At 39.6% G+C, this 11,844-nt stretch overlaps 1 protein-coding gene across 4 annotated transcripts; it reads right to left on the bottom strand.

Annotated features, from left to right (window-relative positions):
* Nucleotides 1-6: 6 nt before the first annotated feature.
* On the bottom strand, nt 7-11,458 carry TDG (thymine DNA glycosylase). 4 transcript variants are annotated; one of them, XM_042469436.1, is made up of 10 exons: nt 11,380-11,458; nt 9,888-10,030; nt 7,420-7,646; nt 6,915-6,984; nt 6,446-6,581; nt 6,289-6,371; nt 6,105-6,199; nt 5,041-5,212; nt 4,599-4,727; nt 7-2,942 (listed from the first exon to the last, which is right to left on the bottom strand). In XM_042469436.1, exons 2-10 carry the CDS (start codon nt 9,979-9,981, stop codon nt 2,809-2,811), a joined length of 1,140 nt encoding a protein of 379 aa, XP_042325370.1. In that variant the 5' UTR covers nt 9,982-10,030; nt 11,380-11,458; the 3' UTR covers nt 7-2,808. The 4 variants fall into 4 exon arrangements, with proteins under 4 accessions (XP_042325370.1, XP_042325367.1, XP_042325369.1 ...); XM_042469433.1 differs by lacking the exon at nt 11,380-11,458 and adding an exon at nt 11,187-11,302; XM_042469435.1 differs by lacking the exon at nt 11,380-11,458 and adding an exon at nt 11,187-11,302 and having other exon boundaries at nt 7-2,939.
* Nucleotides 11,459-11,844: the final 386 nt, after the last annotated feature.

Genomic DNA, 11,844 nt, shown 5'->3' with positions numbered 1-11,844 from the left:
TATTAAACTGAAACAATAATTAACATCAATTCTTTTATTCATTTCAAATAATTTATCACTGCTTCTTTTGAACAGCAAAAAGCAATCCAGCATCAAGACTTTTAAACAATGTCACAATTAAGCACCACAAATTCCTGTTAGGGTTTTTGCAAGAAACTGGCAGACCAAAATTATTACAGTTTCAAAGCACCATGTTTGAGAAGAGTGTATTCACATTTCATTAACCTCTTGTGCACATTATTTCTCAGTAATTTAATGGATGCCTCTTTCAAACCAAGATGTTCCCTTTTCACATTTACAATAGTTACTACTGAGATATCTGGAATAATATAGGTTTGTTAAAAAATAAAAATTGTTCCAGATCCCTGATGCAAGGCACTTCAAGCACTTGCTAAAAAGTGTCCATGTAAACAGCGATGCATATAAAATAAAAATAAGGCTGTGATCCTAGACATACCTACTGCCAAGTTAGATCCCACTGAACACAGGAGATCTTGCTTCTGAGTAAATAAGCAGAGGATTATGCTGCAAGTGAATCATTTTAGACTATTGACCAGATAATGACCAATTGCTTACAGGGGCTAACCAACATGATCAGTTGAATATACACCTGAATCTTAATTTTAAAAGATACCATATTTTAGGATTAAAGTACATGATTTTGAAGGGAGTCCACAGACATGCTTACCTCTTAATAAGCAGCAAGTCAAAATATTGTGAAAATGTTCCAAAGTTGCCAATAGGCTATGGACATATTTTACTTTCCAATTTATCCACTCAGCTACTCGCTCCTAAGGCCATTACAGACAATGCATTTATAAACCTAACTGTATGTGTTGCAGTTATATAGCGATCTGAACTATGTATACACTATGGAGACACAGTTCCTGTGCATCATTCAAGTATCCAAAGCACCTGATTGATAGTAACTTGCTTAATCCACTTATTGCTTTTTCTTTAAGTATATCCTACCCCTTTTAATGAAAAGGGGGTTGAGGAGGATAGAAGAAAACTAAATGTTAGATAAAAGGACAACTGTTCTTAATCCCAGTCAAATGAATAAAAGCAGGAATAATCCACTTGGACTGTGGGTTCAGCACCAACATGCAGTTTTCCAGTCAGGGTTAATTTCACTAATACGTGCAAGCAGTGCGTTGGTATATTAGGAGCCAGCACCTTTTATTCATATCTAACATTTTTTCACCTAATTGCAAGGCACAGGGAAAGAGGGTGTAAGGTAGCACACAGACGCCCCCCTCCCCCAATTGCTCAGTATGCTATTGCACCTGCAATGGAAGTGAATAATGCCCTGAACCCTATGGAAATGTTGCATAAATGATTAGCTATGTTTAATCCCTAGAACATGCTTGTAAATGCCTAACACTTGAGCAGCTTGCCAGCTATATATATGATGCAGAATTCCATATTGCCTTCCTGAGATAAAGTGGAATGTCAGACTCTTGCTCAGAAACATACATATGCATGGGAACTCTTGCCTTCTGAACAATAAAGACTGGTTCAAGTAGTCTCTTCATCACATGATAACTGCAATATCAAAAGGAAGAGCCACCACAGATACTACATCAAAGATAGTATCTTTCCCCCCACAAGCAACACATCTTAAGGCTGAGCCAAAAAAAAAAGGGGGGGGGTGAGAAATAAGACGTTTTGCAAAAACCTGTCAGAATTTAAAGATGCCCCCTCTTCTCACTTTCAGTGATTTTTCATGTATTGTAGTGAAAAGATGTGAAGTATTCATTTTGTAATCCCTCCAGGTACAAGTGGGCCACTTGTGAACCTCCTGCTATTGTTTAACAGCAACTCCTATAAACCTTCATTACTAAGACAAGACAATTTGGAAGTCTACAGTTGCCCATCTCTGTTTTAATGGCTACAAACCATGTTATCTGATATGAGAAGCACTGCCCTTATTCTAGGTGGGCTCCACTTGATCTTCATGTACCAGCAACAGACAGCACCATATAATTCCAAACAATTTGCCAGTATTCAGATACTTTAAATGGTGTGTTGCTAAAGAGACAGAAGAAAATGGCAGCTGAAGCTGAAGCAAGCAAAGGTGGGGCAAGACAAAGGTGGAATGAAGGTGTTTGGCTCTAGCAAAATAATTACTTTACATGTGAAGCTAGAAATCATGTGCTTCAGTCCTAATGCATTTTCACTGAGACAGCTGACATATTAAACTGCTAGTAAGTAAATGATGCAAACAAACACATGTGTGATCCAAGACTGAGTTAAGAATCAGAGTTAAGAAAAAAAAACCTCCTGGTGTTTCTTCCTGTGACAAAGCAGCTCTCTATTAAGTAGGTCTGAATGTCTATTATTGTGTAACAGATGTAGTGGACAATTGCATGTTGTGTCAATGTCCAGTAACAATGTTAAATCTAAAAGCTTCTCACCTTTTCAGATGTACTAAACTACCTATGAAATATCCCTACATATGAAGGGACTGATAAAAATATAAGTTCACAGACTTCATTACAAAATACAGATTTAAAACAAGAAATGGGTTGTCACAAATGAGCCAGTTTGCTAAAACTGCAACTATGGAACAATTGAAATATAAAAGTCTCATGGGGAAAAGGGGGGATTTTTTATCTTTAAAAAAATTGGACACTTCTTTAAAGTGACATAATTCATAGGCCTAAATCTACCAACACAAATGGTTATCATAAGAAAATTAAGAGGTAAAATGCTATTAAAATGCTTCAGTTGGGAAACTGAGGTACCATTCTTCACAAATTTGTTAAAAATCCTGCAGCACTTAGGCTTGATTTTTAAAGGCAGACTTTAAGCATCACTTGCTTCCTCTTGTGGTCTAGAGTTGCTGAACTCTGGAATCTGGTCAGTGAAAGACTGTGTCATCCATTGTCCATTGACGACTTCTCCAAAGTAAGACCCACTGCTATACTCTGCAGTGGCTGCTGCATAAAAACAAAACAAGTGTAATAGTTTAAGTTGGCATTATTCCACTGTATACATCTTTAGACAGTCCTGGGCTAAGAAAAGACAAAGCATTTCTTTTTAAGATGCAGTTACACATTTTGGCTGTTATTTAGAGCAACTTTAGAAAAGGTAATAAAAAGGCAATTGCCAGGGACTGTGAAGCTGAACTGGATCACACCCTCCCATTTTTCTTTTTAAAAATTTCGCCTAATTTTTTGAAAGTAAAAATACATCCCACCCTCCCTTGAAGGGGGAAATTTTGTCAACTCCCAACTATTTAGGCCCAGGAGAGGCTTTTATTCCAAAAGGCAGGACATACATGTAATAATAACCACTACCATCAGGAAGCAAATAAGTTGACCAAATATGTTTCTTGGCTTTAAAAGGCCTATCCCGGGCCTAAAACAGCACATGTTGCCTCAGATATGTAACAAAATTGGGTGTGTGGGGAATGGAGGGTATTAAGTGAAACAAAACATGTCAACTTTCGCTTAGCCCATCCTCAGCACCATCTGATTAACAGGACTGGGGATGGCAAAGGGAGAAGACTGTTGAAACTTGGATGTTTATCACACTATACTCTTAAAGTGCTACTATTCCACTTTGACTCCTCTAGCTGCCTCCTGTTGCATTCTGGTACTGGCAGTTTTAAGGAGGGATATTTAGAATTCTCAGGCAGTTCTCTGCCTGAGAATTCTAAATACCCCTCCTTAAAACTGCAAATCCCAGAATGCAACAGAAGGCAGCTAGAGGAGTCAAAGTGGAATAGTAGCACTTTAAGAGTATAGTGTGATAAACATCATAGTCCATATGTTTGTGGCATTCGGACAGGCTGGCATGTAAACACCCACCCATCCCTACATCAGCCTGGGGACCAATCTGGGTTGGGACTCGGTCCAGACCTGTGCTATACTAGCTTGTCTGCTCAGGGCCAAGGTGAGTGATGATCTAGGCAACTGTGCTAGCCATTGGGTATATATGAGCAGGCCTTCCTCAAGGCCCACAGTCCACCACTTATTGTGCAGAAAATCCAGCTCCCTATTGGCTGAAGAGGACATCTGTGTCAGTATACCATATTTTGATGATCATGTAAGATGGGTACAGAAAGTTCAATCCACCAGGTTGCATGAGGCTCCAAGCACTTGTTTTACAGTCGCACAAGTCCTTACAGATCTCCCCAGAAATGTTTTTTAAAATCTAAGATAAAAAAATTCCACTCCTTGAGGTTTCCAGAAACAGCAGATCATTTCATTGAACCTCTTTATCCTGAAAACCCACCAAATGCCACCACTTCCTGCCATAAGCCCAGAAACTGCAACTAGAAATTATTTCTAGACATTTTGGGGGTGGGAAATATCAAGTGCTGAAGTCTGGACAGTATGGATGGCATCTGGCTCCTTCCACAATTCCTCATTTTAGGCATTAAGACACAGAAGTCATATCTCCTCTGAGGTCAGACTGTCATCTCAAATCATACAGGGATTTTTTAATTCCTTCCTATGGCCAATAGGATACTGCCCTAGGATCACTGGATTACAATTGACCTGAAATAGTCCAAGCATACGCTACATGAATGAAAATGGATTTAAAATACACTGAAACAAACAAACAAACAAACATGCCCCTTACTCTACCTGTTCCATTTGATGGGAAGTTACAGGAATCACTCTCTGCCACTGTTTTTTCACCGTAAACACCTCCATAGGCTGCTTCATATCCTGGATCGTATTTTTCTTCTTTGACAGCCATCTTCTTTGCCTCCTCTGGGTAAACAAACCCACAATGTCAAGTCAAGTACCTTACAAAGAGTTTTACAATAGAGTAACATTACTGTGTTATCTCAAGAGATAACCCCAAACTGTGCAAACTTTCAAATTAATTAGTGATAATTTCTGAAGCACAAGATCAAACAAGATCAAAATATTTAACATCTACAATCTTAGTTTATGACAATGAGTAGTGACCTAGGCCTATTTTATTTACTATTTATTATTTGTTATAGTTTGTTATTATTACTTTTTATACGTGTATTGGATATTATGAAAATCATGTCTATTCTGACTTCATATACTGTACCTTGTGCAAGCTGCAAGTCAAATGTGTATTGCACTTCCTGAATTTCAGTGTTTGATGTAACACCTTTCAGTTGATCCCTCAATTCTTTGAGCTTTATGTAATAGTGAACTTTATCTTGTGCACGAGGAAACTGAGCACATCTTGCGCTAGACGATGGCATAACATAGCAAAGCTGTACAAAAACATCACAAACACAAGCTGTAGGCAATGTTAAGTGAAAAATCATTAAGCTGGTATGCTTTCTTATACATTAAGCCTTAAATCATGAATAGGTGGCATTTACATAAGTACTGACTATTCAACAAGTCTATTCTAGCTGGGACTAGCAACTGAATTTAGATCTATTTCCATGAAAGCTTCATAGTCTCTATCGCTGGTGTTGAAATTTCAAACTCTTAAGTGAATAACTATAATTTTGAACAAAGATCTATATAGTCATCCCCAACATTTGTAGCAAAAGGCCACTGCACATGCAGGGAGGGGAAAAGCCCAGGAGGGAGAAGCTGGGAAGGGTGTGCACACCAATCCCATTCCTTTCCAGGATGGAGCACTGCCTCTTTCTCCAAGCAGCTCTTTGCTTTGGGAAGGGGTTTGGGGAAAATAATCCTTCAGCCTTTTCCAGGACAGGGAGCTGCCTGGGGAAAGACAGCTCTCTTGCCTTGGGAAGGGGTTTGGGGAAAATGAATACAGCCTCCTTCCTGTCGTTCCAAGGCTTCAGAGAACTTCCCAGAGGAAAGGGAGGGGGGAAGCCACGAATGCACGCCTCCTTGCCCCTCCAGTACCTTAGAGCGCTTACTAGAGCTGTTTGAGGCTTTGGAAGGGAGATGGGGGTATGCACGTGTGCACTGCTCTTGACCCCCCCTCCACTTTAATTGTGATTTTTGACTTTTACAGGGGGTCTTGTGCCTCTAACCCCTATGAATGTCAAGGATATATTGTACTCAGAATAGCAGGGTAGATTCTTGCCCAATGCATACATAAAACATGATTGCACTCTAATAAATGCTTATTTCTATAAATGTGAAGCCACTGTGGTTACATTTCTAAAACTTATAGGAACTTACTGTTTCTGTATCTGGGACTTTATGTGGCTGTAGACCAAATTCCAACTTTTTAACCTTGACTCCAAAAACCTCTTTACTAAAAATATCATAAATACCTACAATGAAACAGATAAAGCAATTGTTAGTCTCAAGACAAAATCAGTGGAATCAAAATGCAGAAACCCTGCAGATTAAATAAACTCACATTTTCCATTAAAAACTGCTATTTTAGGTTGATACTTCTGCAATTTCTGCACCAGAATTCGTCCTCCTTCCCGAAACTCTTTGCTAAAAGAGACACAAATAAAAATAGGACCACAACTAGCAGTGATCTACTGTACGGTATTTGAACTTTACTGTACCTGGAAAGATCCTTGCTACCTGGTGTTGTCCTTTCCACCATATTTGTAAATCCAATTCCATATTTATGTGGTAAAGTATGGTCATCCATATGATTCAACTGTTCTTCACTTAGCCCAGACAAAAAAAGACACTTCCCTGTGGAGCAAGGAAATACATCTTCCGTAGTCTTAGAAATGTACATGTCACACCACCCCAATTTATTTTCAAAAAGATGCTTCTTTCTCAAATTTTAACAGTATAACAGTATACTGCATGGTATTCCATGTTTAGGAATAAAATTTATTTTCTCACCATTTTATCTATGTATTTTTCTCTATTTTTTCTAGCCAGTCAAATCTTGGCTGTGGCCTATCCCAAAGAAATATTACCCACCCACCCAACCACTCCACACACTGCTTCTACAATCAGAGAAATCTAAAGTAGAACTGACCTCTTGAATTTCAACAGATTATGAACCAAGACACTTACAGAAGTGGTTTCCAGGTCCTGGATAATGATGCCCTTTATAGGCCGCCATTAAACCTGGGTTTATACCAATCTAGACAAAAACATAAAGGAATCACAGTTGTTATCTGCTGGAATAAGGCAAGATATTAATCTAAAATTTGGACAAGAAACTCAGGAAATAAGTGACTGTTAATCTGAAACAAATAGGAATTTAATTACTTGCCTCATAACAGGCTTATTCGCTGCATGAGGGAAAACCTCTAACTACTTCTAAGCAGCAAAGAAAAAGCAAAAATAGGAACAGACCGTAACTCCTTGCCTAGGCATAAGGAAAGTTTAGAAGATGGTCACTTGTAGTTCCCAAAGCATTAAATTCTGGAACAATAAGGCAATGATATAGAAGAGAAAACAGCTGGTCTTTTGACTTCTCTATGCAGAGGCCAAGTTGTATACTAAATTAAAAACAGAGTGCTTTTGCTACCCGACGGGTTACAAAACGTTTATAGGAAAAAGATTCTGAACTTACAATTACAATGTCTAAGTTGAAGGTGAGTATATCGGGAAGAGTTTTGGTCAACAATTCAGCTTCAGATACACCATTAAAACGATTGACTTTCCTTTTGACTTTGAAGGTATCTGTGATTTTCTCCTGTTTGCCTTTTGATTTGGCAGCTTTAGTAACTTTAGGGACTTTAACAGTAGTTTTTTTGGGTTCAGAAGATTTAGTTCTTCTTTTTCTTCCTTTAACTGCTGCTGGAAAACAGAACGAGACTTTTAACAGTCTTTTTAAAGATGATAACATAAAAACCCTTGAACAGTATGGTCTAAGATTGATAAAAAGTATTACATTAACAAAATATTTATCTGCTAAGTAATATCTAGCAAGACCTCAAAAGTTGGGGGAGCACTTCCCAACTCCACATTGTGCCATTTTATGTTTCCTGTGTATGAGGAAAATGCTCGTTGCTACAACTGAGTCAGACTACTCTTGCCTTGTCCCTGAAGAAAACTTAAAATGAAAGAAATTTTATCCCAGATACTGGTTCTTACAAAATAAATCCAGCTTGCTATAAATGACAAGTCTTCAAGAACAGATTGTCTGGTCTAAATTAAAATACTGTGGGGTAGATCCAATGTGATGCTAGCAAAGAACTCTCCACTAGCAAACAACGCTGCCAATATAATTGCACTGGGTTTAACTGTTGTGCATCTAACAGCGTACAAAATAGTGAACACAAGTGGCCTGCACAAGATAAATCTGAGCTGGACTCTTCTTTTACACTAACTATAGGAAATCACTTCTGCTGGTACAGAAATAACTTAGGTCACTTTTGTGGATTGTCCAAGCAATAGCTCCCTAAGTGTATGGCAGGAAGTTTTCAGAAACCAATCAAGAAGTCTTGTCAATCCACAAACACCCCTAAAATCAGCTCCACTGGGTTGGGAATCTTTCCAGAGTCAATTTTCCAGAGGCTCCTGGGCTACAGAAAGAAGGAGAAATGAAGGAAACTCCATGAATCTAGTGTAACATCAGATTTGTGCCTATGAATTGCCTAGATGGGTTATATGCCTAGAAAAGTTCACAGAATCATAGAGTTGGAAGAGACCGCAAGGGCCATCCAGTCCAACCCCCTGCCATGCAGGAACTCTCAATCAAAGCATCCCCAACAGATGACCATCCAGCCTCTGTTTAAAGACCTCCAAGGAAGGAGACTCCACTACACTCCGAGGGAGCATGTTCCACTGTCGAACAGCCCTTACTGTCAGGAAGTTCCTCCTAATGTTGAGGTGGAATCTCTTTTCCTGGAGCTTGCATCCATTTCTCCGGGTCCTGTTCTCTAGAGCAGCTGAAAACAGGTCAGCTCCCTCCTCAGTATGACATCCCTTCAAGTATTTAAACAGGGCTATCATATCACCTCTTAACCTTCTCTTCCAGGCTAAACATCCCCAGCTCTTCAAGTCGTTCCTAATAGGACATGGTTTCCAGACCTTTCACCATTTTGGTCACCCTCCTTTGGACACGTTCCAGTTTCTCAATGTCCTTTTTAAATTGTGGTGCCCAGAACTGGACACAATATTCCAGGTGAAGCCTGACCAGAGCAGAATATAGTGGCACTATTACTTCCCTTGATCTAGATACTATACTTGTACTGATGCAGCCTAAAATCACATTGGCCTTGTTAGCTGCTGCATTGCACTGTTAACTCATGTTTAACTTGTGGTCCACTTGGACTCCCAGATCCCTTTCACACGTAGTTTCATTCAGCCAGGTGTCCCCCATCCTATATATGTGCATTTCATTTCTCCACCCTAAGTGCTGTACCTTATATTTCTCCGTGTTGAATTTCATTTTGTTAGCTTTGGCCCAGTTTTCTAGTCTTGTTCAGGTCATTTTGAATCTTGATCCTGTCCTCTGGGGTATTAGCTACTCCTCCTAATTTGGTGTCATCTGCAAATTTGATAAGTATTCCCCCAATTTTTTCCTCCAAGTCATTGATAAAAATGTTGAATAGCACTGGGCCCAGGACAGAGCCCTGTGGGACCCCACTGGTCACTTCTCTCCAGGATGAAAAGAAGCCATTGTTGAGCACCCTTTGGCTTTGGACGGTCAACCAATTACAAACCCATGTAACAGTTACTTTGTCTAGCCCACATTTCACTAGCTTGTTTGCAAGAATGTCATGGGGAAGTTATTTGAGCTGTTTAGATAAGAATTTTTATTCTTATCATACACTACAGAAATGCACCAACTATGTTTTCAAATTAACAACCATACAAATTATTGCTTTGCCAAGTGTTCAGACGTAAGTATATAAAAATAAGCTGGAAGTGCCTACTCATGTCTCACCAATGATACTATTCAAATACTGTAGTGTAAAGCAGAAGTACTTTAGTACGATAAGAATATCTAGTCCAAGGCAAAAATATCACTGAAGCAGTTCCACTGAAACGACATAGTTGACTGAAATACTTCAAGGAAAAATAAAAAGATACCTTGAATAGGTTCCTGAACCACATTTGGCTCCAAAATTCCCTGAGGAGTTTCCTGATCGTTTATCATATCCATGTCTGTGGCTGAAGTCATCATTTGGTGGAAGGAAAAAGGATAAAATGCCGGCTGAAGAGGAGTGTAGTATCTTTTTTGAAAAAGGGAAAAGGCCATTATTAATGTTGAAACTGCCAAGTCAGGACAACATTTTAGAAGTATCATGGCTGATCTGGTGTATTTCTTGCCACCAAGCCTCCCTCCTTCCTCCCGATACACAGCTGCTACACACTTAGGTTCTTGACGTGATCGATTACTGTATGCCAAACAGAGGAAAACAAACCTCTTTGTCATTGAGGCTGCGTCCACAATGCAGAAATAATGCAGCCTGACACCATTTTCTATGTCATGGCTCAACTGGGATTTGTAGTTTTGTGAGGCGTTTAGCCTTCCCTGTCAAACAGCTCTGCTGCTGCAACAAACTACAGATCCCAGAATCCTTTAGCACTGAGCATGGCAGTTAAAGTGGATGCAGCCTCATTTACATATATGTAAATGAAAGTTACACACACACACATGTATATATAATTGGAAAAGTCATACACACACATAGAAATGAAATACACACACACACATATATATAAATGAAAGTTACACACATGCGCACATATATGAGTGAAAATATGACACACATGCATAGAAATGAAAAATAATAATACATATAAATAAAAAATTACACACAAGCACACACACACACACATATATATAAATGAAAAAGTAATCAACACGGATACACACATATTTAAATGAAAAAATAACACACACACACAAATATATGTATATATATAAATGAAAACATACACAGATATATGAAATGAAAAAATTACACACACATATATAAATGAAAAAATGCAGTGATACACACATATACAATATATATCTATATATATCGATAGATAGATAGATAGATAGATATGAAAAACTACACACCCACACACCCATATATATATATATTAAAAAATTACACAGACGCACAGCAGATATATGTGTAATTAGAGCCGTCTAATTAACCGTTTCGTAAGCCGCCCTGAGAGCCTTTGCGGCTGAAGTGCGGGGTATAAATGCTCTGAATCAATGAATGAATGAATGGTTCCATTGATCACGGGAGCTGCCCCTTGCAGGCTGCTGCACACTAAAGGAGAAGAAGCCTTTTGTGCTCGGCGAAGAGGAGATCAAGGCAGGCCGGGAGACCCAGCTCCAGAGCCCCCTTCCCTTCCCTTCCCTCCCCTCCTTCCGGGAAAAGATACCTGGGACCCGGTTCCTCTGCTTCCATGGCTTCCAAGGCTGAGCGAGTGAATGAGGCCTAGAGAGAAGTTCTTCTTCTCACCCAGTCAGGCCCCGCCAAGCCCCGCCCACAAGCCCCTCACAAGGAGACCGACGGACCAATCGGAGCAAAGCGTGTGCGCGCGCCCCCTCCTCCCCTCCCCCCTTTCTCTATACCTCCTTCTGCGGCCTCGCGCTTCCCGGCTTCCCTTCCTCAGTCACTTCCTCCCTTCCTTCCTACTTTCCCTCAGAGGCCGCCGGACCGTAGAGGTATGAAAAGGATAGAGTGACACACGCACGCCGCATGAAATTACACTGAGCCTTCTCTCTGTAGCCACCATTATCATTATTATTACTATTACTATTTATTCTTTCTCCACAGATTCTACTACTATTTAAAAAAACAACATCCAGGAGTAGCCCTGTTGGCCTTAGAGCAAGTTAAAAAAAATCTACCAAGCAGTGATACTTTTATTGGGATACAATAGCTTTGGAAGTACAGTATTATACACATGGAGTGGTCATAAGTCGGGAACGGCTTGAGGGCACACAACAACAACAACAACAACATATATATATATATATATATATAGGGCGAGTCACACTCTCTCAGCCTCAGAGGATGGCAATGGCAAACGTCCT

The sequence above is a fragment of the Sceloporus undulatus genome, chromosome 5 (genome assembly GCF_019175285.1).
Source record: "Sceloporus undulatus isolate JIND9_A2432 ecotype Alabama chromosome 5, SceUnd_v1.1, whole genome shotgun sequence".
NCBI lineage: Eukaryota > Metazoa > Chordata > Lepidosauria > Squamata > Phrynosomatidae > Sceloporus > Sceloporus undulatus.
The sequence above is the reverse complement of the archived record's forward strand: the minus strand, read 5'-3'. Positions and strand labels throughout refer to the sequence as shown.